Here is a 26,457-nt window from a genome sequence, read left to right as displayed (position 1 = left end):
TGCTGGCTGATTAAAACCAATTGTCTGGGTTGGGAAGGACAAGGCAACCTCTTTATTATATGATAAACTTAGTTAATGGAAGAAGACAATCTCCCCTCTGGGAAATCGGACTGACTCTTAATTAAAGCATTGTGTTTTCCCTTATGGATTTAAGGTCCTTTCTATTATTCCATCATGCATTTGAATGAAACTTTATAGATAATTTGATAAGTAAGCCGAGGCAACATGTCAGGAGAAAAGAAATATATAATTATTCTTTATGTGCAAATATTTGACAATACAAAGGATAATGTATCCAGATACTTACAAATGCAATCAGTACCAATCATATCATAGATTACTTTATTTTAAAAACCTCATGCTGTATTCACACTTATTCTCAGAAGCATCGTTGGAGAACATATTTTATTATCACTTCACACAGAGTGGAACATCTTCTGAGTTACGAGACATGTGCTATGCTGAGGGAAATCTAAGTTGTCATCCTCACTCAACAAACAATACAAGTTTGCCTTCCTTTTGTGCTCCCGCAAGGACACAACAGAAAAGCAAACATTTCTCTGTCCTATGCCTCGAGTTGGCTTCCTCCACCCACACTTGAGCGGTGACAGGCGTACACCCGGATTCCATTATTATCCAACACAGCAAGAATGCCTCCAGGAGGATAATTACTGAAACTTGAAGAGCCAGGGCTAATCCTAAGTACTTCACTTTGTATGACTGCCTCGCCCGCCTGTCTCTTAGACTACTGCTCACACTGACAAAGTGCAATGTTGGGCTTGGTGAAAGTCAATAAGAAGACCTCATGCCTCACAGATATAGCGGTCAAGCCAAATGGTATATGAGAATACACTGTTATCTCTGTTTATTATAAGCGGTCTGTGTTTGGAAAAACTGTAATCTATCACCTCGGCCGGGCAAACAAGCGACCTGTAAAATACAGATCATAACAGCCAACAAGGCTCTCCAACAGAATTGAGTCGGTTTTGATAATAGCTGCACAGACTTTTGGAGAGAGATGAGCAAACAAGCCAAATACATTTTAGCCAGAAGGCAGCGCTGGTAGCCGCTGTGACGCTTGAACTCCAGAGTCTCCCGTCGAGTGAATGTCCTTGCGGCCGTTCTTTGACTGACAGCTGCTGAGATGGACCATTATCACCCTGTCTTGATGTATTTGCTTGACAAGACTATAACATTACACCCACAACAATTCTTACATGTTTGCAATTTAACATATAATTATCTTAATATAGGAAGACAAATAATGTCCCTCCAAATCTACTGTGAACAACGAACACCGCGTCCAAAGTTTTTAAATGCGATAAACTTTGGACGAAAGCTTTTAAATAGACTGAGGAGCCTGACAAGCTCATTTCTGATTTTACTGTGTATGTGAAATCTATATTTACAGACCAACAGGTGTTGATGAGCAGCATCTTGTTTAATATCATTTTACTTTTTTTTTTTATCCAGAAAGACAACAACTAAAAAAGCAGCAGATAGTTTTTGGAAAATTCATCCCAGGAGGAACCAGAGGCGCCCGCCCTGCCAGACAAAAGCCATAGGAACAGCTGGTTTGATCAATACCGACAAAGGCTCAGAGGTTAGAGCAGTCAAACGATTGTTAACTAGCCATTTTATTTGCCAGACATTTATATCATTGTTTATGGTTCAGTGCACCCCTTTAGCACAGGCCATGCTGCACACCTGTGCTTGGAACATTTTCAAGGCCTTTTTTAACCCAATTTTCATGACCTCATGGGTAAAGAAAAATAGGGTATACCATTTCCAAGTTAAATGAAAAAAAGTACATAGAAAGCCAGGCAGATAGTGAGATCAGGAAACATAATCATGTGTACGCATTTTATATTCGTCAAGTGCTCATTTTGGAACATAAATAAACAAATAACAATAAAAGATTTGACCTTTTTTTTTCGTTTTACCTCCAGAGGTTGAAGAAAAAGCATTAGCTTGTGTGTTTAACAGAAATACGACATTGGCCATGGAGATGGGAATTGGCCATTATTTTCGCATTCCTGCATATGCATGTGTATTATGTTTATGTAATATTAGTGTCAGAGTGTCACGCACACAGTCGGTAACACATGGTTTGCTGTCACCATTCCAGCCTAGAGAGTGTCCCTTGCATGCTCACCCAGGCGAAGAGGGACTTCCTGTATATCTTTTGTCACACCATTTGGGCCCTTGTGTCTGTGGATGCCCCGCTCCAGACCCACTTGGCAGCCCACAGTACAGACGGACATCTGCTCCTTCCAACCTCCTGGTGAACAGAGAAAAGACCAGCAGACACTGCTCCCTCACACTTTCTCCTCAGTATACTTTACACATATACATCCATCTATCTATCTAGTTCTAAATATCAGTAGTTTTAATGAACTACATATATATATTTCGATTTTTTTTTTTAATAACTATTGAAAAAAATTGTGATGAAAAATCTTTGATTTCAGGTGATCTCTTGCTCTGTAAATCTCTACAATAAAATATATTTCTGCGTTGCCTCTTTTCTCCCGACTCTCCCAGAGCAGTGATTTTGGAGCACGCAATATTGAACCCACTTTGTTCGTGCTCAGCGGCCCAGAATAATTCGGTCATTATGGTGGCGAAAGGGACAGGTTTTGAGTTTGATTTCATGATGGTAATATAGCCCAGAGAGGAAGAAAGCCTTCAATGGGGACATCTGTTCGATGCGGCTTACAGTTACAGCCGTGCTTTAAGAACAACCTGTGCACGCCATATGAACTAGGACCGACCTCATGGATGCGGAACGCAACAGGCAACAAAGGCATTTTTGGAGAGCTAGAATAAATTCAGATTTCGAAGTGCATGTGGATTAAATATCTCTTGTACCTCTGCTCCCTTGACAACGAGGCGTTTATAGGCATTATCATCTGACCTCTGACATCAGCCTTGCTGGTATGATCACTCGATAATTTGTCACCAGAGGCCAACATGCCCCCTGTCGCTGTAACCCCCATCTTGCTTTCCTAACGCGTAAAATACCCATTGCGCGTAAAAAAAATAAAAATATGAATGGCCACCCCCCGTAAGAGGAAAAAGAGAGGCGAAAACCAGACTGATCAGCGGGCTTTTATTCTGTAATACTGAAAGCTTAACATAAATTAAACGTTATCCTTGGAATGACATGCTCATCTTTATATATGCGCATTAGATGAAAGCGCAAACAAGGGTCGCCAGTAATTTATCCAAGTTATTCCTAATTGAATTAGCAGAATAACATTTGTCTGGCATGGTCGGCAGCAGGAGACGGCTTTAACTCTGCTGCGAGCAAACGTCGAGGGTCAATCAATGCGCTGCAGAGCGGAGGAGCACGGTATGTTGGTTTTATTCTCCTCGTTACTTTGTCACATTTTCTTCGCCTTTGAACAGCGTAACACAATCTTCACATTTTGCTGTGATTTTTCGATAGTTCCTGTGATTTGTTGGCTTGATGGAAATAATAAAATGGGTAAATTCCATTCTTATCTCCATCCATACACATGCGTATCATGTCCCGCCTTATCAGAAATCAGTTTTTGCTTTGATTAAAACAAATAATAATGTTATCTTAATTCTTAATTGTTCTCCTTTTCTTTAGAACAATTAAATCAACATTTTAAGATTTGTGTTTTATAACGAGCGCAGCTACACACATTCAAAAAAAAAAAGAATGTCGAATTACCCGTTGAGAAAATGTGATGACATTGTGTCTGAATATTGATTAATATTGGAAGATGAACAATATGTGTCTTATATAAATAACGTGCGCCGCCTTATTTCAAATGGGACATTTTTAAGGATGGACTCTTATAAATTATTTTTGTCTGTTTTACATTATTTTATTTTTTTGCGCTCCCTAATGTTTTTGCACCCCAAAATTAAAGCAGTGTAAATTAATCCAAAAGCCTCTTGTCCAATCCTTAGAAACACAATAAGTAATCACATAGCCCATCTATCACGCGGTGTAATAAAGGAAGCGACATGGGTTAGGCAGATGATGTGATGAATAATCCCTGGTTGTTTTAATTAACTTTTCCCTGTCCTGTAATGACCAAGCTGGTCAACAGACCCGGTCAATAAGCATGTTAATATCAAACAAATAAAACTGCGGATGATTAAAAACCTCCTGGGTTATTAAATTTGAAATTCAAATGAAATGCATGCTCCCATCCACACTGCATGCTAATAGCGACGAGAGATTCCCGCAGGGTTCAACTCACGTTTAGCCTTCAAGTTCTTATTATGTAACAGGCGCGTCCTCTACAGATTAACAAAACGTCAGTTAGAAAAGTGATGAGCCTATTCAGTATAACCATGCATCCCATAATTTTATTTTCAGTCTGAGTCACCATGCAATCACTTTCCTTAATAAATAATCTGGGTTAACCTGCGGCACCGACAGTGCGTGGCCCATCTGGCGAAATTTCACCTTCACGAATTCTGTTTTTGAGGCTGAATTATTTTCAGAGTCAACTACATCGACCCCTCATCATCATCATCATCATCATCAAAAAAAAAAAAAAAGCACAATCACCGGAATGCCTCATCGACCAGTTTTAATCAAAACCGATAAGATAATTGGACACAATTACAGTAATGTGAAAGTTTGTAATATAGGGCCACGGCCAGAACAATGCAGTCTTTGTAGCTTGTGTAATAGTTTGTCTATATTAACTCTTAATAAGTTAAAACAGTCCAAATAATGCAGGACAATTCATGTCAGAGTCAGAACAAGTTAAAAAATATGAGGAAGAGGCGCAAACATGGAAGATTATATTATTTTAATAGCAGATAAAGTTCCCTGAAATATAACATAAAAAAGACACAGTTTAGGACGAAGTGAACTTGATTAGACTTACAGCCACTTTTATATTTGGAGAATGGTTACAGCTCATGTCAAAGGAATGAGAATTTATTTAATTTGAAAATGGGTCGAGGACTTAAAAACATATTATATTGTTTTCTTATTTCTTTATGTTGTCGGACTGTTTCTTGCTTTTTGGCGCTGCCGCGGTCTTGATCTAAGTTACCACCTGTTATTTACAGCTGCGTCACGCGTCATCCCGCTTTCTTCAACTTTATGGAAAGTGATGTTCTGTAAAAATTTCAATAAGTGTCCCCTTAATTCCTCCTTCCTAATTCACTCTCATTTAACTTTACCTTCCTTCCGCTGTCTTTTATTATAGAAGGGGCGGTTGGGGGGGGGGCGGTGGAGCGCTGTCTGAGGCGCTCTATTGATGACCTCATGGTAGTATGAGGCAGTGCGACGGGACGGAGCCGCTGATTGGTCGCCCGTGTCACAGCGGCACTTCAAAGCCGGATCGGAGCCTACAATTGTGGAAGAATGGGCGGAACACGTCATTGTATTGCACACCTCTAAAAAAAAAAAAAAAAAAAAAAAACACTGCTCTGATTCATAAATATAAAAAGATCCTCCGAGGAGGGCAGTGTTTCTGTGTGATGGCAACTTCACTTCTCGGGGTGAGTCCAAAGGACGTTTCTTACTGGTTTAATTAGTTCTTGTCATTTTCCGGTGCATGGAGGGGGATTACATTTACAGCAGACGCAAAGCAGGAGTAGTGCGCCGGTTAAATGTTCACGAGAGGGTCATGCGAGAAAGCTCTAGGACGTGCATGTTGTCTTTGGTGTCCTGTTTAGCGTGTGTTCGTGAGCGCGCTGCTGCATTTTAATTGTCCACTTTCCGCTCGTCCAGGTAGGAGGTGATCGTGAATTCCATCCTAAATGCTTTCATAAATAACGCATCGCACTAAACATTGAAAACTATTTACGCACCTCGCCTTGTTTTTTGTTTTTCGTTTTGTTTTTACTGTGTAGAAATGTGAGTGAAACTTGTAGAACTTGTTTGACTTCAGGGACTTACAGCGTTTATTTTCCTTTCAGGAGGAGCCGAGGTTAGGATCGACTCCTTTAGCCATGTTAGCTGCAACATGCAACAAAATAGGGAGTCCGAACCCTTCACCCTCCACAATTTCGGATAATTCCCCGTCATTTGGAAAAGGCTTCCATCCCTGGAAAAGAGCGACTGCGAGCAGCTGCAGCCTCGGATCCGGCCTGTCCGGCTTCGGGGTGTCCCGCAACGGATCCGGCATTTCGGACTCTTTCGGCACCAACAGCTCCTCCGGATCCAGCGCGTTTTCCCTCACTTCTGGTAGCGCATCCAGTTCACACTTCGGAAACGATTATTCTGTTTTCCAAGCTTCGGTTTCGAGCAACTCTCAAGAGTCCAGCCACCAGCCGGTTTTCATTTCCAAAGTGCACGCCTCGGTGGACAGTTTGCAGGGCATATATCCAAGGATGAGCGTTGCGCATCCCTACGAGTCCTGGTTCAAATCGTCTCACCCCGGTATCCCCGCAGGGGAGGTCGGAACCACCGGAGCCTCTGCGTGGTGGGATGTAGGAGCAGGATGGATTGATGTTCAGAACTCTAATGGCGCAGCGCTCCAGACGTCCTTACATTCCGGTGGACTCCAGACCTCCTTGCACTCTCCTCTGGGCGGATATAATTCTGACTACTCGAGTTTGAGTCACTCTGCTTTCAGCACAAGCCCATCTCCTCACCTGCTGACAACCGGCCAGCACCTGATGGACGGTTTCAAGCCGGTGCTGTCCTCTTATCCGGACTCAAGTCCTTCTCCGTTAGGAGGGGCAGGGGGGACGATGCTATCTGGGGGTCCACCTCCATCTTTAGCGGGGTCCCCCAGGTCATCTGCCCGGCGCTACTCGGGCAGAGCTACCTGCGACTGTCCAAACTGCCAGGAGGCGGAGAGACTGGGACCAGCGGGCGCCAGCCTCCGGAGGAAAGGTCTCCACAGCTGCCACATCCCCGGCTGTGGGAAAGTTTACGGGAAAACGTCGCACCTAAAGGCGCATTTGCGGTGGCACACCGGGGAGAGACCGTTTGTGTGTAACTGGCTCTTTTGCGGGAAGAGGTTCACGCGCTCCGACGAGCTCCAGCGACACTTACGCACGCACACCGGGGAGAAGAGATTCGCCTGTCCGGTGTGCAACAAGAGATTTATGCGTAGCGATCACCTGAGTAAACACGTAAAAACTCACAGCGCCGGAGGATCCGCCGGCTCCGGCTCCGGGGGGAGCGGAGGGAAGAGGGGAAGCGACACCGACAGCGAGCACAGCGCGCCGGGAAGCCCACCGTGCCACTCCCCCGACCTGTTGCACCAACCTGACGCATCCCAAGGAGTGGGCATAAGCGGCCTCTAAAGCTCCCCTCCGTGGACTGTAGAACAACAAAGAGTTGTGATTGACTCGTCCGAGAGGATATGAACGTGGACATGCTTCGATGTATGCGAAATGCTTCTTTTGTGAGTGTCGCCATTTATTCAGAAAAATAGGCCTATGCGTTTCTTTGACATCCAAACAAATGCGTAATTTCATAGTTGCGTGCCATCACAGACTCCCCCTTAATATCTGCGGTTTGAAATTGAAGCTAAATTATTATTGGGGGGGGGGGGGGGGCACGTTGGGAAATTGGCAGCATTCTCCTGCAGAGTCTGTGAAGCGATAGAAAAGAGTTTGCGAGGGAAAAAAAGATTAGGCCCTCGAAGTTGTGCTACTTTAATTACTGCTGTCCTACTTGTTGTTCAGAACCAAACTGTGGCACTTTATTATCGAGCAGGTGATGTTGTTCTTTTTTTTTTTGTCCCTGTGGACCTGACTGCTCGCTATAGGAACAAATACCTGTAGAGCATGCGAACACGGGACGGGACAGTTTCTCCACATCTGTCCGGTCCCATCATCCAGTTGTAGGTCTCCACCGTGCATTGCAATTCACTCCACAGTATCTGCGCTATAAGTTTGTAAACCGGCTTTCCTGAGGCTGCTTACACTTCGCTGCAGAATATGTTGTATATAAAGAAAATGTAGAGTAGAATAATTAAAGCCCAGTGTAAAGGTGAGTCATGTATTTGCCTTGGAGACGATTTTGTATAAGTATTTCTAGCTGTATATGGACTCTAGTAAATATTTGAGAATATACGGAAATGTTCTTTGACTATTTTTCCCCCCCTTTGACATCATATGAAATGTATTGTGGGGAGTTATATTTAACCACGAGTTTTCTTGTATTTAGGGGGCTATCATTAGGCGCACTTTGAATTTATTTGTAAAACTTTTAAATCATTTACTGTTTACCCATTCATTTAATTTAAGTAAGCATGGTGTAAAGTGATGTTAATTTCACAATTATATTTTTTTCCTCTCCGAGAATGGCTTTTTATGTGAGCCACTCAATAAAGTCGGTATGAATTCAGAAGCAGTTGATTGATCCGTTTGTTTGGTTCTTGATTGGATGGAATGCTTTTTTTTTTTTTTTTTTTTGAACGGCAGGGAGATTATTCGTATTTATTAAACTATTTAACGTTTAGAGTTTTAATGAAGCATGTTCATCTCATGACCTTCGTGTAAGGCCAGTGTGAGGAAAGGGCCTGCAGCAAGAGGATTTCATCTCTGGGTGAGGCCTTGCCAACTTCCTGGCGTAGGAATGTCTTTTACGCACGGGTTCGTAGTGCCCCCTAGCGGCAGTTTTAAGGTTAACGTCGACCCAGTCTTGTCTTGAAAAACAATCTTAGGAATCTGTTATTTCAAGAAGCGGACAATTCATTCTTTGTTTTTTAAAATAAGTTGCAATTTGGTCATTTTCTTTTAAACTGATTTTCCATTTTCAAGTGTTTGCGAAATTCTCTTAAAGTTCAACAATCTCACGCATCTCATCTCAGATGCAAGCCTGGGGCGATCCACGATGCCCATGTCGATGAGGAGACATGGTTTCATGACATAGGATGATCACAGAACATGCTGTTCACCTACTGCAGGTCTGACGGAGACGAATGTCAACCGGGTCTGACGCGCCTCCTGCAGATCGCTCGTTACAACTAACGATGCTTTCATTACAGCGGGTTAGCGTCTCTTCTACAAGACACAAAGTTTGACAAATTAAATAACATTGTTACAGAAAACTCACAAGGAAATGTGTAACATAAAATACATTTGACACAGGTTACACCACAGATATGAATGGGCAGCCTTGAATTTTTAAGTTAATTTAGATCTAATATAATTGTTTGTCAAAAACAATATTCAATAAATTTTTTAGGTATCAAAAGATAATTTAGATTAAATGAACAACTAAAAAAATTGAACAAATAAGAGTCATTTTGGTCTCATGTCTTAGAATGTGTTGTCATGTCATTAACACCCTCCCTGAATGCTGCAGCGTTCCCCGGTCCTCAAAGGAATTCCCTGTTGTTCCTTGAATGATGCCGGCCTCACAGAAGAAGAGCAAATATGCCAAGATGAGGAAGGTGAGCTGCCAACTGAGGATGACGGTCAGAATGCCTTTGCTGCCAAACCAGGCAAAAATATTATCCTACAGAGAATAACAGAAAATTAATAAAGTTCACGTTAGATCCAATGTTGTTTGAGCATCCATGGAAACGCCAACTGTGATTTATTGTGTTTTCTAAGTCTATACCAGCAAATCATAGTTAGTAGAATCTCTCACCAATGATGATTCTTTACTTCTTTTGTGGGCAGAAACACCAACTGCTCTGCCATTGTCATCAAACCAGCCATCCTCCTGGGAAAAGCAATTTGATGGGATTAAGATGTTGGTCAAAATAATTAACAGTAATTGCTGCAACACGGCCTGAGGCGCCGTTACACACTGCTTTCAGTATAGGCTCAATCCTGTCACCTGTTGATCACTGTGTAGAAATCCCACGGGCTAAACCTCACTCAGAGAAGCTCTGCTTGTGTACAAACCAAATGACTTAATATCTATTGAGTCATAAAGTCAGTCCACTCCTGGATCTGCATAAAGACAATGGAGATGATCACTGTCAAAGAAGCAAAAATTATGATCACTTGAAGTCCCTGAAACTTGTGAGACTCAAACTTATAATAAACAATATAATAAAATAATCACAATTTCAAATAAAGCCACAGTTCTCCATGAAACACCCCCCCCCCCCCCCCCCAATGATTTAAATATAATAGACAATAATATCTATCTATCCATCTATCTATCTATATCTATCTGATATGACATCAATTGAACCAGCATGAAATCTGATAATTGATTATTTTCTTCTTCATTACAAACAAATCTAAATAAGTGAAGGTAATTTCAATAATGAAAAAGTATTTAACTCTTTATTACCAAACGTATAATATGTTATATGGCCTTTCAGGACTTTGAGACTTCTACTATTATGTTTTTGGGGACTAATTTGTCAGAAGGTTCCATGAAGACCTTATTTTCCAAAATGTGTTTCCAAAAGACTGTTCTGACGATTACTTCATGGTGCGGGCTTTAAAGGGTTAACTGCAACCTCAATTGTTATGGCATGATTTCAATATGAATGTGATTTCCGCTTTGAAATGAATGGATAAATGGCTCCTCCAGGTGGTAAAAACATGCAAGTTTCAAACACTATTTTTGTTTGGGGTTTTTTCAGTAACATTTTTTATTCTTACTTTTACAAGTTAACTTTTAATTCCAACTAAATAATCTTAGATTAATTTCCAGATATATTTAGGTGGATTGCTTTTCTGAAGATTAATCATTAATAAAATAAAATAAAAATCCAGGATTGTGAAATAGAAAAGCTGTCAATTTATTTATGGTATACACTTATTCATTCATTCATTCACTCACTCATGTATCTCTGCTATAATTCATTTCCCCAGATTATAAACACTTAACTCGTTTGATAACCCTCTCTTGCAACCCTTTCATCGCATGCTTGTCGACAAGCTCCAGCCGAAACTACAGGTGGTTTATCGTCCGGTTTCTGGTGTCCCGTGTAAACCGCGCGGAGGCCTGTGGGTAATGTAGTTGCTAATTCTATGACGCCGCTCCGCCGCCAGGATTCCTGTATTCCTGGAAACTTCCAGTCCCAAAAAGCCCCGTGTCTGAGCGCAAACAGAGCGCAGGGCGTGCGCCTTTCACTAGAGCGGTGCGTGAAAGTGGATTACCTCCTGCTGACTGGCTGAAACGAAATAAAAACTGGCTTCGATGGTGAGATCAAAACTTTGTTGTTGTTTTTTACACGTTGTCAGTTCGCATTTTCACAATGAGAAACAGCCTGTGTTAGTAATGAGGAACCACCTGCTCGGACTCATTTTTATTGCGTGTCAAAAATCTGTGCTGCTGTTTGTCCTTCTGTTATTATTATTAGTGAATGTTATATTTGTCTGAGCTGATTTAATGAGAGAGAGAAACATGCAGCAGGTCATTTCTGTAGGCTTTAACAAGTGCGCAATAACGCACGAACCAGTCCATCCATAATTTCTCAGACATGTCAACTGAGAGTTGCGCACTGCTGTTGGGCTTGCAGTAAGACAACCGGCTACAGTGTCATAGGCTTAAACAAGACCAACCTGTTTGCGTGCACTGGTGTCAGAAGCCACATTATTTATGACTGACTCACTTTGACAAGTCATGAATGGGTCGTTTTCCTTTTGCGCAAACAAGTGACAGACCGAAGAGGTCGGGGCTTTATTCCATTTTTTGGAACAGAATGTGGTAAACAATTGGGCCCTGCTGAAACTCGGGGCTCACCGTCTTCAGGGAGACAAAGCTGAGAAGCAGCAAGTTGTCTTTGTGTGCAGTCGGCATTGGTTGTTGTCAAGGTGTATGCCTTCTTCTTATCATTCTTCTTATCAAGTATAATTCATTCATTCATCTTCCTATAACTGCTTTGTCCTTTACCGGGTCCGTGGGTCGTGCTGGAGCCTAAAAACTATAATTATTTATGTTGTTAATTTACATGTGGAATATTTACTAAATAGTAATTTGTTCTACTTCAGGACCCCTAGTTGTATCACTTAGCAAATAATACAGTAAGGAATAGAGTTTTTAAGTAGGTAAATTCTGCAGATAAAAGAACTATGCAATCTAAAATGATAAATAGCTTTTGTGATTGTAGATGAAAATATGGCAGCGACAAAAGTAAAGTCCATTCATCATGCCGGGAGTCTGATGCGCAGTAAATCTGAGGGTAACCTTATTGATTTGGATGACTCCTTTTCAGCCAGCCTCAACCTGAAAGGTAAAGTTCTCTTTCTGAAGCATAAAACCAAATCAAAAATAAACTTTTGATAATATTTTCACAAGTATTGACACTGATATTTTTACAGGTGGGGCACAGATAGCACAACAAGAAGCTGCTGTTTCAGCTAAGGCAAAAAATCCATTTTGGAATGCACTCTCCGCATCAAATCCTTTCTTGCTGGACATAGTGGACAACAGCCCACGTGAACCTATTTCCAACATATCAAATACAGAACCGGACAAAGGGAAGCTTTTGGACACAAATAATGAGGATGTCATCAGCACATCGTCCGACGAAGGCAATATCAGCAATCTTTTGGAAAAGCAGAATCCCACCAACAGCCCTGGGAGATGGAAAAGCGCTTCAGACATTTTGGATGATTACACGGTAAAAGCACCAAAAAAGGAGGAGAGTTTAAGATCGCCCGGACAAATACTTAACCCAGATTTTGAGTGGCTGAAGAATGACAGAGATGCCTATAAAATGGCATGGCTGAGCCACAGGCAGCTAACACGCTCCTGCCTGGACTTAAATCTGATGAGCCAGAGTCCAGGATGGGCTCAGACTCAGGCCACCGGCTTTCAGGTTATCAGAAAGATCGGGCCCCTTGGAGGCTCAGTAAAGTTGCCAGATTCAGAAATTAGCATCAGTATCCCACAGGGTCATGTTCCTCCCGGAGAAATCCAAGAAGTTACACTGAAGGCAATGCTAGACCCGCCTCCTGGACTCAATAACAACTATGTAACAACGATGAGTCCACTTCTGGAAGTGGTTTTAAGCAACATCAACACAAAGGAGTTCATCTCTCTGGCCATTAAACTGTCTGGGAAGGTGAAGAGAGACCCCTCCGGTCTGGTGGCGACTAATGTGGTCGGGCTGGTGTCCAATAAAAGAGAAGGCCCTTACCTTCAAGTGGACAACTGTCACATTTCCAAGAACATAATGCAGATGAAGCTCAAGGATCTGAAGACCCATTTTTATGTGATTGCAGTTGCAGAGGCCTCTGAGATCAAGCCGCCTGCTACATCAGTGTGGGATTACCTCGAGCGCCAAATCACAGTAGCAGTTTATGGCCCCAGGTACATCCATCCATCATTCAAGGTTGTTCTAGTGGTTTGCTGTCACGAGGATGTTCCTATTAAGCTCCCGTTTTCAGCTGTGTCCAGAGGAAGCAAAAACCTGCCTCCGCTGGTGCTGCAGCTTTGGGGCAAACATGGGTTTAAACCACACAAAGTGAATGACCTGCATTTTGGAATTAGCATCACAGAGTCGGTGTTTAAAATCAGACCCGAGGACAAAGTGAAAGAGGCGAGACAGAGTCATCTGAAAATCAGGACAGTTTTGCATCTACCTGTTACATTATCCTGTGCCAATAATGCAGAAATGGCTTCTTTTCAGTTAGACGTCCAAGTGAAGGAATCCAATGCTGCAACTGTGGCACATTTCCGCGTGTCCTCACCTACTGCGGCACCCATCAGATCAGAAAAACGAGTACTTGGGCAGTCGGAAAAGTGCAATGAAGTGACAGTAGCCGCACCTATTCCCGAGGAAACGATTCCGGTTTCCTCCAAATTCAAAGACAGACCCGTGCATGTACAGTGGTACGGTGTAGCTCTGAAAACAGTTCTCCGTCAGCCGCATGTAGAGTACCTTCTGGAATATTTCAAGGGTGACACTATGTCTTTTCTCTCCAAAGACACTGTCAAGTCGGTGGGTAACTCGAAAGTAAAGGAATGGTATATTGGATTTCTCCGAGGCAGAACCGGTTTGGTTCACTGTAGAAATGTCAAGCTCATAACCAGAGACCAAGTGATTGACTTCACTGGAATTCAAATCACCACAGAGACCCTCTTAGACAACATGACGCTACCCTTCAACAGGCTTACTTACATGTACTCTGCCATCCAGACACTGGTCACTGAACACATAGCCGACTGGAGAGCCTTTGCTGATGCTTTAGGCTACAGCAACTTGTCGCTGGACACCATCATACGGAGGCCCGCTGAAACGGAGGCTGACAAAGTTGCCTGCGTGCTGGAAAAGCTGAAGGAAGACTGCCACACCGAGAAAAGCAGAAGAAAGTTTCTGCATGAGCTCATAGCAGTAAGTCCTACAAGTGTGCCCTGATTTCCTGCTCGTCGTTGTCTTCGTGATCTCTTGTGATGTTGTCGCCTTCAGGGTCTGCTGAAGATGGACGCCATGAATCTCGTGGCGCAGCTGATTCAGAACACTGTCATTCTCTCCACCGCCGTGGAGCTGGGAGTTCGATGGAAGGAGCTCGCGGAGAAGACGGGAAAACTCTCGAGCTCTCAGATATCGGGCTATGAGGCACCGCACAGAGGGAGGAATGGAGAAGTTGCTCCCCAGGTCAGTTTGTACATTTATGGGCAAGCGTATTGGGTGTCAAGGAGTTTCTGAAGATCGAATATTTAGCGGTACTCTAAATTCCTCTGTTTCCTGTTCCTCTCAGTCACTGTGGAAGCCCGCCTATGATTTCCTCCATTTCTGGAGCTTACGTTACGGGGACAGCTACAGATTCATGATCCAGGATCTGCACCTGAACCTGGACAAAATGAAAAACCCTGCCACCAGACAGTGGAGGCAGCTGACCGGTGCCCTCATCACAGTGAACTGTCTGGATATATTTTGTGCCTCTGCATATCCAAATTCCTAAACTTTATTCAAACCGCCTGATGACAGTGGCCGCCATGCACACAAAGAAAAAAGAAAAACAAACGTGTTTTTGTTACACAGCTGCAACTTATTGATACATTTATTGGCTCTTTTTATTGTGTTATTGTTTTATTTCATATTCAGTTTTACACATTTTTCTTTTTTTTAATTAGGGCCTTGCAATATATGTTGGCTCTATTTGGATGAGTAGAAAAATGTCCTTCTGATTTTTGAGCCTTGAAACAACATTACAGCATTTTTTTTTATCTGTATGTTGATGGAAATGTGGCTGGATCTTAAATTCAAAATGATGGTTTGGTGGGCGACTTTCTGTTCAGTCATCCTGGGCATTAATACGCTGAGACACGCACTACATTCACTGTTTCGGCCCATCTACATGACCGAATAATCAGGTTTCTTCATTGTTAAGGTTTTATTTGATTAGGATTTGCATTAGTAGTCGATTGATTCATCAGAAACACTGATGATGAATGTGAGTGCCGTGGTTAAATTACTCTCTCGCGGGTCAGATTTCACAGTGCTATGTACATGTTACATGATAATTGTGTTGCTGTGTCACAATTTTGTTTCCAAATGTAAGGTGCACGTTTTTTACCAGTGTTGTCACAATACAATATTCACTGCCTCAAGTCGCTGAAATGTTTTGTTAATTATTAATACCCTGGGTACCAAAATGGAGATATGTTTCATAAGGCATGAATACATATTATCAGCAGAAACTGTTTGATATGTTCACTAATAAACAGCCTAGTGTTTTGCCACTTGATAGGAAAATATTTTCACAGCAGCTATGTTTTCCTGATTTATTTTTCCCTACTGTTTGTTTAAGGTCCTTTCAGCTGGCAGCATTGTGTGCTGGTTCTCTATCACACAGAGAGCTCAGGCTGTTTAACTGACTTTTCCTACGCTCATTGAACGCAACCTTAAGGAAACGTAAATCAAACAAAGAAAATGTTATCAGGCGCTGGAGTGCTGTTTGCATTCTCAAGTTGGGAGTGGTTGAATAAGAGTTTAACTTGGAATCTCTGCCTACAAGATTATGATACCAGCAGGTGAATATTTATGCGTGTTTGAAGGAGTCTGGATCATTAGTTTAGAGCGATACCAAATGCCTTTAGACATCACGCCAGAAATTCTCTTGTTAAGATGATTTTTATAGACATGTATCAAAGGAACCAAATATTTCCCTTCATTATCATAAATTCTTGCTTTACTTGCTGGTCATCTGGAATGGTGTCATTCATCTGACAACAAGGAAAGAATCAGGTAGCTACGCTTCATAATTCAGGCCACAGATGAATTCTTCGATAAACATAGCTAAAAGCACTTCAAAATGATCTCTACACTGGCTGTTGCAGACCTGCTGTGAAAAGCATTAGTAATCAGCATTCATTCAATGAGTTTCAAAATAAAGGTATCAATATACCAACCGCGGACATTCTTTGGTTGCCCAGCGCTGTCCTCACTGCAAGCTTTGTTAGGAAACACACAGAGGACAAAGGCTCATTGTCTCCACATGGGTTGACCATGAATGAGGGTCAGTTCAGAAGAAGCGTTCCCTGTTAGCTTATCTACCGGTACTTAATGTTTACTCAAAATTAATTAAGTTGTACCTGGGCGCAGTGGTAAGCGCTGTTGCCTCACGGCGAGATGGTCGCAGGTTCGTCTCCGACTTGTGGACATTCTGTGAGGAGTTTGCATGTTCTCCCCGTGTCTGCGTGGGTTCTCTCCGGGTTCTCCGGCTTCCTCCCACCACCACAAACATGCAGCCTAGGCTGATTGGTGACACTAAATTGCCCGTAGGTGTGTGTGTGTGTGGCTGATTGTCTGTCTCTGTGTTGCCCTGCGATGGACTGGCGGCTTGTCCAGGGTGTACCCCGCCTCTCGCCCATTGACTGCTGGGATTGGCTCCAGCTTGGCCTGCGACCCGATGACGGAATAGGTGGTTGGAAAATGAAAAAGTTGTACCTGTATATGTTTTGTGATTGAAAATGTAATTTCTATATACAACACGTGTGAAGATGTAGTATAATGTAGTCGACTATCATAGCTACCCAGAGTTACGCGCCTATTTTCAACCCAAGCACAAAGTTACTACATTTATTTTGTTAGTATGCATGTTTTCATTTGAAGTAATGGAAATAAATGAAACACTTCCGAGGCATCCACATTGTCTGTCAGAAGCAGCGAAGCCTTAAAACTTGTGAATAGTGAAACGTGACCACTTTTTTTGTGAGCCTTACAGAGCAGCAGTGTGAGAGTACAGTTAATCTGTGTTTTTTTTAAGTTGGACTTTTTTTTTAAGAGATATTAAATATTTCATATCTTGACATTGATATAATCTGGGGGCACTGCAAGCAGAGTGCATGGCTGTGTAGAACGGGGGCATGTTCTGTGTTGATTTAAGCCTCAAAGGACAAATAAATCTGTTCAATATGTTTCAGAATTTTAAAACCTTCACATGTCATGGTTGGTTCTGCAAGGTTGCCTCAATAGAGGAGGCGGTTTACCATCAATCTGGTTAAGATGTGCTCAAGCCGCTGCTCTGCAGCAGAGTGTCTGTAGTACCTCAGCACAAAAATGAGTGGAAGCGACCTGTATCATTTTCAGGGCAGTTTCTGTATTGTCTTGTTTGACAGATAAAATGCAATTATCAACTTAAATGTTTCAAAGGGGAAACAATAATGCTTCTTCAATTCAGCATGGTTTATGAATGAATGAATGCAGTCGGATCTTTTTAGGGCTTATTGGGTTTTTAATTATGTGAATAATTCTGGAGTGATTAGCATTTATGGCCTGTAGTTTCTCTTTTATACCTTTTTGTACACTCTTAATTCCTAATGATAATTTTGTTTGTGAAGCTTTCATCAAGAACATGATATGTGATTTTAATTACCTTCCTCTCAATAAAAAATAACTGTTCCCAAAAAAATAGACCCTCATGCATGCATCCATCTTAAGTGTTTGCCCAGAGCTTTGTCACACAGCTGTTGTGTTTCATTCAAATCTCCTTTTTTATTTTATTTTTATACCCCATAATACACTAACCATGCTATCACTCTAAAACGAACCTGCATTCAAATTTCATCCTTTCATTAAACCTGTTCTGCTGTGTCTCTTGTTTGTTTAGCACACTTCATTTGCATACCTTTTTAGGTTGGCTTCCTAATTCAAGTCAAATACATGCAAGCGCTTGGATTTCAACATCTGTCCTACACTTGAATAGAATTATTCGTCAGGACAATGGACAGGGTGAACAAACAAAACCCACCTCTGCCACTTGATCTGCTCTGGTGGGATTAAGGAGATGGGATTTTAGTTTCTCAATATGAAAAATAAATGTTGAAATGATGAAAAACTGAGTGGGACTTTTAATGTGCTGGTGATCTTTTCTCCTACAGTCGTTTGATTTCGCAGTATCAGACATGAACTTGACATGATTGTAATTTCTACAATCAGCAGCAAAATTAGCCTCATTTCATCTTGCTATCTTCTTTGCTTTCATGGAAGAACATGTGGCATTTTAACAGAACAGAACATGAAGGCATCAGTCCAGTGGGAGGCGCCATTGCATTGGTATTGAATGAAGGTCCACACCTGTTCATTAGTCTTATTGCATTTTATGTTTTATTGCCAACCAAAACCTATTAATTCAGTAGATGAATTACACTTTAATCAGATAAAGCAAAGAAAGGACAGAAATCATCAAGGCAATAAGACTCATCTGGAGTCATCCTCAACACGGTTTGTCACAATAATATAAAATAATGACACATATTTGATAATAATTGCATATATTTTAAAGACATTGATGTAAAAAAACGCAAGTAGAATTTTGTAGGAATTAGAATTTTTTTAAAGATTATTGGAAAAATATTGGTATAAATAATATAATTTATGATTTACCAAAAAAAATCATTCCTAACTTCTTCATTTCAACATTTGTATATGCAGTTGATATATGTAACCGTGCTGCTCGCTGGAATCCAAACATTTTGACTCTGATTGCAGAAGCCAACATCTCGGGGAGTCATCCACAAATCACTGTTATGAACAGAAGCATTCCTCTGTCCTCCAGGGTATATAAGGCTTCAATTGGTTTGCCTCCATGATATATGTAGAGGGCAAGAAGTCATTTAGCTCTCAATTTATTAGCCTGGTGATTTATGCATGTTGAAAAGGTGGTGGTGGTGTCTCTGAGACCACCACCTTTACCTCATCCCCTCCTCCTTTTCTGGCTTGGTTATAATAATTGCATAATGGATGATGTGAAAGCAGAGAAAATTCAGCAATTAGAAAACTCAGAATAAACGAGGCTGATGTAAAGTTTGCATTGCCAGACTTGATTTGTCTCTGGTGTTTCAGGATTAAATGGTGAGACTACATCAACTTGTGGGGTGTTTGGAGTCCATGTGCGTTCAGCAAAGTAAGAACCACCACGAAAGAAATTTGACCGCAAGAACATTTAAAACGTAATGACTTGATTTGGGTTAGTTTACATTCTTCACTGAAGCAGCTTGCACATATGGTACAACTGCATAGAATCCTTGAAGCGAAAGAAGAAGAAAAAATCACAAAAACACAGCTGCTGCTGCAAGTACAATAAACCTGTAATGGTTTTAAAGTTTCCAGTTTTAGCTGAAAATGTTGGCGTGTGTTGCAAGGTGTCGATTGTTGCCCACAGATCAATGCCTTTTTGGTGACTAACAGCCTGTTTGGAGCCTCATCGTATGACCACTGCTGTGAGGGAGGAAGCTTTGTTACCAGATGACTCACAGGAAAAGAGAAAACAACCTGGAGAGTTTGGCAGTGTTCCCAACAGCTTTGTGAGTAATCACCATCCACATCCTTGGACACCTCACTTTGCACATCTCACTTTTTCCAGCAGCAAACCTCACAGAGTTTCGTAATGGCAGAGCATCGCAACAAAGATTAGAGAAAATCAGAAAACACAAATATCCTTGATAAACATCCGAGAAGTCAGCCGCATCTCCGACCACAGCAAAGATCACCATCAGCTGTGATTACTTTGCTGCCACTGGAATGATGGCGAAGAATTTCTCCCATTAGTAGAATGGTTTATTTTTGTTGATGTGATCACATCCTATGTGGAAGTAAGAGGTTTTGTCAGGTGTGGGGGGGGAGCTGCAGAGAGTGTGTCCACTGACAGGTCCGATGGACCAACACTCCCAGTTTGCCAGTGATGTAAAAACCACATGGAGGACAGCTGGGAATGAGAATAAATGAGGATGCAGCACAACATTTTAATAATAACCACTTCACCACTGGGCCTGTAGGGATTGTTATTTTCTTATGCTTTATTATTATTATTAATTAATTGTTAATTATTACTCTGAACACTTTTAAGCTACCGGTGGCAGATCCTTTACCTGAATAAACCTACTAATACAACAGTGCAAAATATAAGCTCTATAAATAGACATTAGTCTTATATTCACTACCGAAGGCACAGATGTGTCACCCAGGAGAGCGTACCTGAAGTAATAAAAGTAAAAGTAATGCTTATTAGGAAAACGGCCTGGGTGAGTCACTGTTATAGTTGCCTCCATTATTGGATCACATCCATGTGTCGGCAGAATTTTACAGTTGCAGCTGGATCACACGTAGTCAAAGAGTAAGATGTAGTTTATGTGCAATTAAGTATAAAGTACAGCATGCAATGGAAATTCGAATCTAAAGTGCAGGTACATCAAGACTGTATGCGAAAAACTACAACCAATGCAGTTTATTTTTGTAATGCAGAAACATTCCTGCTACCTGCCCTTGCTGCACCAGATGGTGGGACCTGCCGTGAGCTGCAGGTGTCGACACTTAATAACAGCAAGTAATGCATTTAACAGGTCTGAGTTCTCAGTGTGTGAATAAAGCGCCAAAAATCCCCTTTGACTCTGTCATGAAAGCGCTGCAGCTCATCCTGATGAAGATATCTAATCAGCTCATTTTGATTAATATAAGCCTTCTAAATACTGAAGGTGTTATTCAAGCCGAGTTATGACAAGACCCCCAGCTGGGTAGCTGTGACCGTACAGCTTCCACAGTGATGAGTAAAAGTACACAACAGCCTGGGAGAAAGAGAAAAGGTCTAACAGCAACTACAGTCAGCCGAGAGCGGAGAGATAAATCTTTCAAAGAAGAGTGTCTTCTTGGCTAATTTCTGTCAACCAAGAGGGAAAACAAGCGGGGCTGAAGGGCTCCCATTCCAAAAACAACATAGCTGGAGAGGTAGCCTTTTGTGTCCTGACAGATTGCTCTGACTGAGGGAGGAGGAGGAGGAGGAGGAGGTCGCCTCTGACTGACACACAGGGAGGAGCAGAGGTGAAGAGTAATCTGGGGGAGATTGGAACACAGCTGCAGTTCAGAAGAGATTCCTGCCTATCTATCTATCTACCGATCTATCTATCTATCTATCTATCTATCTATCTATCTATCTATCTATCTATCTATCTATCCCCCATCATCCCCCTGTACTTTCTTCGTCGTCGTGTGCAGCTGGAGCCCTCTGGTTGACCTCCCCTCTCATCACAGACTTTACGGTTTAGTTACCGTGGTCGGACCGTATGTGATGAATATTATTATTTATTTATTTATCGCACAAATACACTATTATTCATTGCTATTTTGCCTTCATCTGATAGGAATTAGAACTCTAGAAAGTCTCCACACTTTAAAATAAACATGGTGGACAAATATATGTGAAACATCTCAATAGTAGCTGGAATAATTGGAGGATTGTTGAGTTTCATGCCCTGAATCAAGCAGGAGCTACTCATTGAACCATTGTGGACTTTTCTCACACCTGTAAGATAGAACAGTTCCAATCTCTCATATGAGCTTCACTATCTCTAAACCTGCCGAGCTCCCAATGCGTGCCTAGACAATAGTAAAGTTACCGTAATGCACTGGCGTGTGTGTGTGTGTGTGTGTGTGGTGCAGTGGGTGGCAGCAGAAGGCATGGCCCAGAAGTGTCACGGTTTGAGTTTTAACCATGACTTGAACACAATAAATATCAGCTGATGATCGTCATCATCATCTTTATTAACAGAAGCAAAGGTCTTGTGGTTAACGTTCAGAATTCAGTCATTCTCCAAGCTTTTGTTTTTCCTCAATACAAAGCATTGTTTGTTGTTGTTTAGTGAGTAACGTTAGCCTAGTGAAACACTTTCTCTCTGTGTGTGTTTATTGTGTGTGTGTGTATTTTAAACAGAGGTTGCCAGTCCTTCCTCAGACCCCACATCACCCTGAGGTTCCAAGCTGTGAAAACATACTGGAGGCTTGTCGGTCCTGAGAAGCTAATAAGGTGTCATTGTGCAGCGGCGCTGTCTGATATCCTGTAGAGTCTTTTTGATCGACATGAATTGATTTGATCCATTTTACTCACTTACAGAAATCACCAACCTTTTGCTACACTACTACTACTAAAAAAAAGGAAACATTACTTTTTACAAGATAAGATTCCAGAAATGCAGGTTTCTTTTGGTTTTCTTTGACAAGGGAAGCCTGTGCCACATGAATACCGACTGGAACCACGATTAGAACCTACAACATCAAAGCCTGCAGCGTTCAAAGGCTTGCTTTTACAGCCAGCTTCAGGAGTCCTGGCTCCTCGGAGTCCAGACAGCTTATAAACGACCGCTTTCGTCCTCACCTCCCAGTTCAGCACCGCAGATCCTCTCTCAGCATCATTGGGTTGCTGTTATCAGAAATCCCCTGATATGGTGTCTGGATTTCTCCACAGAACGGGACATTTCCAGACGTTTTTTTCCGAGGGAGAACGCTGTCATCCAACTCTGCTGCTTGACCTTGTTAGTCCAGCGGGTTGATTAGAGACTATCTGCGACAGCTCTTTGAAGAATGCACCCCTGTCTTTCCTCGTCTTGTGCAGTTGATCCATCTTGGCGGGCTGGCACTGCACTCGTTGTGGTTAAACTTTAATGGAGTGAACATGAGTATCACTGTCATGAGAGTCTCATACATGTGGAGGACTGTGGTTTGTTATTTCAATAGATACGAGTCGGCCGATAGAGGAGCGCTGCCTTCCAGGGCTCGAGCCGGCAGGTCTCTGCGGATCTGGCTGAGGACTTAGTGAGTGAGAGTCTGAGTTGTGTCTGGCATGATGTGGCCTCGGGGAAGGGTAGTTAATGATGCTCTGGGGTCACTCATGACTGGTGTGTCAACTTGCATCAGTCAGCAATATACACTTGACTCACTGCTAACTGATAAGCACAAACGCTTTCTTCATCTGTTGAAACAATTGGGAAGCACCGTACAGTAAATGAGACTTAAAAACAACCAGCGCAGTTTATCTTCTCCGCTTTCTATTTCTAATTGTCAGGTCCTAACAGTCTGCAACTGACTGATGAAGGGTTTGTCTTTATTAAAGATCAACACTGGAGGAGTTGTCCCGTGATGACATCATGTTCCTGAGGAGCAGCTGTGTTTTCTCTGAGTCACTTCAGCAGTAAGGAGCTGAATTCTCCAGAGCTATCTGCCAAGAAATGTAAATGTGGAGTGGGTGTACATTCTAGCTATGTTTAATTATTATTTTTTCAAATAGGGCATGATGAGATGTCCTTACGGCCTCAGGCTCTGGTCTAGTGACCAGGATATCATAACATCCCTGGTTCAGATCTGGCCCGGAGCTGCTTTTATTGTTTTTATTTGCTCAATTCAAACATTGTGCTAAAAGATGTAAGATCGTAAAGTTCAGTTATGTGCAAAGGCAGCAGGAGGACGCCATCGGGATTCTACAAAGTCCTCAACTATGTAAAATGAGCGTAATATGTGTAATTATAGGCTGAAAATCAGTCAAGGAGAAAAGACAACAAAGAGCAGGTAAAAGAAATATAAAGTGGGAGCATGTCATTTCCTCTCTTCCCTATTTCCTCTCTGCTGTGAATGTTATATCATACTGTGGTGAAAAAATTCCATCCATCCATTTTCTTTTGCAGAGTCATGGCATTAGGAGAGCAGCGGGGAACGCCCTGGACAGGTTTCCAATTCCTCACATGGCCAATAAAAATGTACACTCACGCTCGCATCAATGGTCAATTTAGAAGTATTGATTCACAAGTCTTGCATGTTTTTGAACTCTGGGGGGGTAAAGGTCCTGTATTCAAATTATGATTTAAGTTAAGGAGAAAGCATTACAGAAAAATGTCATTAAGATATCAAAGAAACATGTCAATTAAAATGTAAGTACTTAACTGAGCTAATTTGAAATGTGTCACTGTTGAGTATTTTATTTTAAAACAACCATTTTCTGAAAAGTAACTACAGTTCATACATAGTATATTTATTTCATTATAAAATGTAATTACTGTATATCAAAAAGTAGTATCACATACCAGAAAAAAAAATGCTGTGATTAAAAATTAACAAAATATTCTATATGATTTATTATACCCAACAAAGACTTCAATATAAAATATAAGAGCAGAAACGTGTTTTATTATTGGAATTTTATTTGTATTTCATTAAACAGCAGAGAAAATACAGCATGAAAAATGCAGGTGGGGTGTCAAGAGCCCCTCCTACTTGCCCGTGAAGTCTTCCAGGTAGAGTGGGGAGCACTGAGATCAGCACCATGGACAGAGCCACCAGAGAGGTAACTCACCTCGTGCTGCTTTCACTCACCTTCACTCACCTGGAGTTACCTGTACCTTTTAAACTTGTATCCATTAAAATGCACCTTTAATTTGCAGCATATTTGTAATAATGAATGAGAATAGATTTTGGAGCCTGAAATGCAATATAAACAGCCATTTCTCCAGCTAAAATGTAAAATGTTTGATTTAAACTGAAACACTTAAGCAATCCTGACTTTCCCCTGGAACAATATTCCCTCTCAGGCTCACACTGGGATGTAAATGGATGTTCACTGGTGTTGTGACCTCTAACCCTGACTGCCCCCTGTTTCCTGAGCCAGATGCTGCTCCTGTGGACCATGGCTTTCTTAACCTAAACAAAGTAATCCTCCACTAAACAAGATGGATATTGTATCACCAACCTAGTAAATACCAGAGGGTCTTAAACATAGATCCGCCCTCTCCTCCTCGCTGACTGAGACCAACAGGGAATAATAAATTGTTGTATTATTTTATGGATCAAGAAAGACATATAAACTTTTATAGATATGCATTCTGTGGTGTATTACAGTATCCCAAAAACAAGCCCTCTTGTGGGGGATATAATTAGAGCATGTAGCTCCAAGAAAAAGTAAAAAAAAAAATCTGCAATACTGGCTGCATGTCAAAAATGCAAGATTGGGCTCATGCGTTGCCTATATGGACGTCTTTTGATCTGGCCTGATTTAAGTGAGACTAGATGGAAGCATGAATCTGAAATCCATGCGGTTTATGCCCACAAATATTTTGTGCATGGGATCCTTTTATAAAGTATTATCTCATGCACGTAATGGATTTTATAGCATCAGTGATATAAAGGGGAAATGACATGATGGCACAGATACGGACGGACCTGCAGGAAAGGAGGAGCATACACACAGTAACTCATCGGTGAATAAACGAGTCTATTTCAATTGTTTTGAAAGATTAAAAAAAAAAATGTATATTCTATTGAAATGATTGTGGCTAAAATTAATGGGGAATTTTATTTATTATTTATTATTTATTTTATTCCCCATTTTTAGAAGTATGTCTATGATAAGGAATTGCCGCGTTACCCGGTCATCTTTAACAACTCTGACTTTGTATCATCATTCTGAAAGTTCATCGGATACTCCCTCCCCTCGCTTTCTTGGCCAATCCCGTCCCTCCCCAAAAGGTTTACGCCATGCAGCCTATAAGAACTCCCTAAATTTCCCAAGTAACGGGAAAAGAGTTGTCCTCTCAGGAACCCATCTATGGATACTTCGGTGTCTCCGAAGCCACATAGACCTACAGGTGGCCTAAATCCTTGACTTCATGAGAGGAAAATAATTTCTTTTTTTGGACACTTTCTGCTCGCCATCTTACCCAAGAGATGTCCGAGGAAAATACGGGAGAAGACTCGGGCAGCTCCCCTAGTGTCTCTCCTGTGGACAGCCTGAGCAACAGCGAGGGGGAGCAGGACAGACAGCCGAAGAGATGTGGGAGGAAGAAGAGACCGAGCAGGAAAAACGGGGAGGACTCAGATAGCCCGACCCCTGGGAAAAGAGAGAAGAAGTCCAGCAGCAGCAGCCCCCAGTCTTTCGAGGAGCTCCAGTCGCAGCGCGTCATGGCCAACGTCCGGGAGCGGCAGAGGACGCAGTCTCTCAACGAGGCGTTCACATCTTTGCGAAAGATTATCCCCACGTTGCCGTCTGACAAACTCAGCAAAATACAGACCCTAAAACTCGCATCCAGATACATCGACTTCCTGTACCAGGTGCTGCAGAGCGACGAGCTGGACTCCAAAATGGCAAGTTGCAGCTATGTGGCCCATGAGAGGCTGAGCTACGCCTTCTCTGTGTGGAGGATGGAGGGCGCTTGGTCCATGTCTACATCTCACTAGTATCTGGAGCAACGATGCCCTAAATGGTACGATTGTCTTTCAGATACTAAGCGCATGATCCGAGCCTTAAACTGTGGATGGGGAGAAACTTACTAACGTGTGTCCGCAAGCGCTGCTCAAACGCAGCCTGCATGAGACG

At 41.9% G+C, this 26,457-nt stretch overlaps 3 protein-coding genes across 3 annotated transcripts; all 3 read left to right on the top strand.

Moving 5' to 3' along the window:
* Window positions 1-5,481: 5,481 nt before the first annotated feature.
* On the top strand, window positions 5,482-7,408 carry sp8b (sp8 transcription factor b). The gene is made up of 2 exons (XM_068759528.1): window positions 5,482-5,502; window positions 5,923-7,408. The coding sequence occupies exons 1-2, from the start codon at window positions 5,482-5,484 to the stop codon at window positions 7,258-7,260; spliced, it is 1,359 nt and encodes a 452-aa protein (XP_068615629.1). The 3' UTR covers window positions 7,261-7,408.
* A 3,567-nt stretch (window positions 7,409-10,975) lies between these two features.
* On the top strand, window positions 10,976-15,570 carry macc1 (MET transcriptional regulator MACC1). The gene is made up of 5 exons (XM_068760364.1): window positions 10,976-11,077; window positions 11,973-12,110; window positions 12,199-14,216; window positions 14,292-14,480; window positions 14,584-15,570. Exons 2-5 carry the CDS (start codon window positions 11,996-11,998, stop codon window positions 14,785-14,787), a joined length of 2,526 nt encoding a protein of 841 aa, XP_068616465.1. The 5' UTR covers window positions 10,976-11,077; window positions 11,973-11,995; the 3' UTR covers window positions 14,788-15,570.
* Window positions 15,571-25,808: 10,238 nt separating this feature from the next.
* On the top strand, window positions 25,809-26,318 carry twist1b (twist family bHLH transcription factor 1b). Its single transcript, XM_068758839.1, has one exon. The coding sequence runs from the start codon at window positions 25,809-25,811 to the stop codon at window positions 26,316-26,318; it is 510 nt and encodes a 169-aa protein (XP_068614940.1).
* The last annotated feature ends 139 nt before the right edge of the window (window positions 26,319-26,457 follow it).

The sequence above is a fragment of the Brachionichthys hirsutus genome, chromosome 3, assembly GCF_040956055.1.
Source record: "Brachionichthys hirsutus isolate HB-005 chromosome 3, CSIRO-AGI_Bhir_v1, whole genome shotgun sequence".
NCBI lineage: Eukaryota > Metazoa > Chordata > Actinopteri > Lophiiformes > Brachionichthyidae > Brachionichthys > Brachionichthys hirsutus.
Note: the sequence above shows the minus strand (reverse complement) of the source record. Positions and strands in the feature narration are given on the sequence as shown.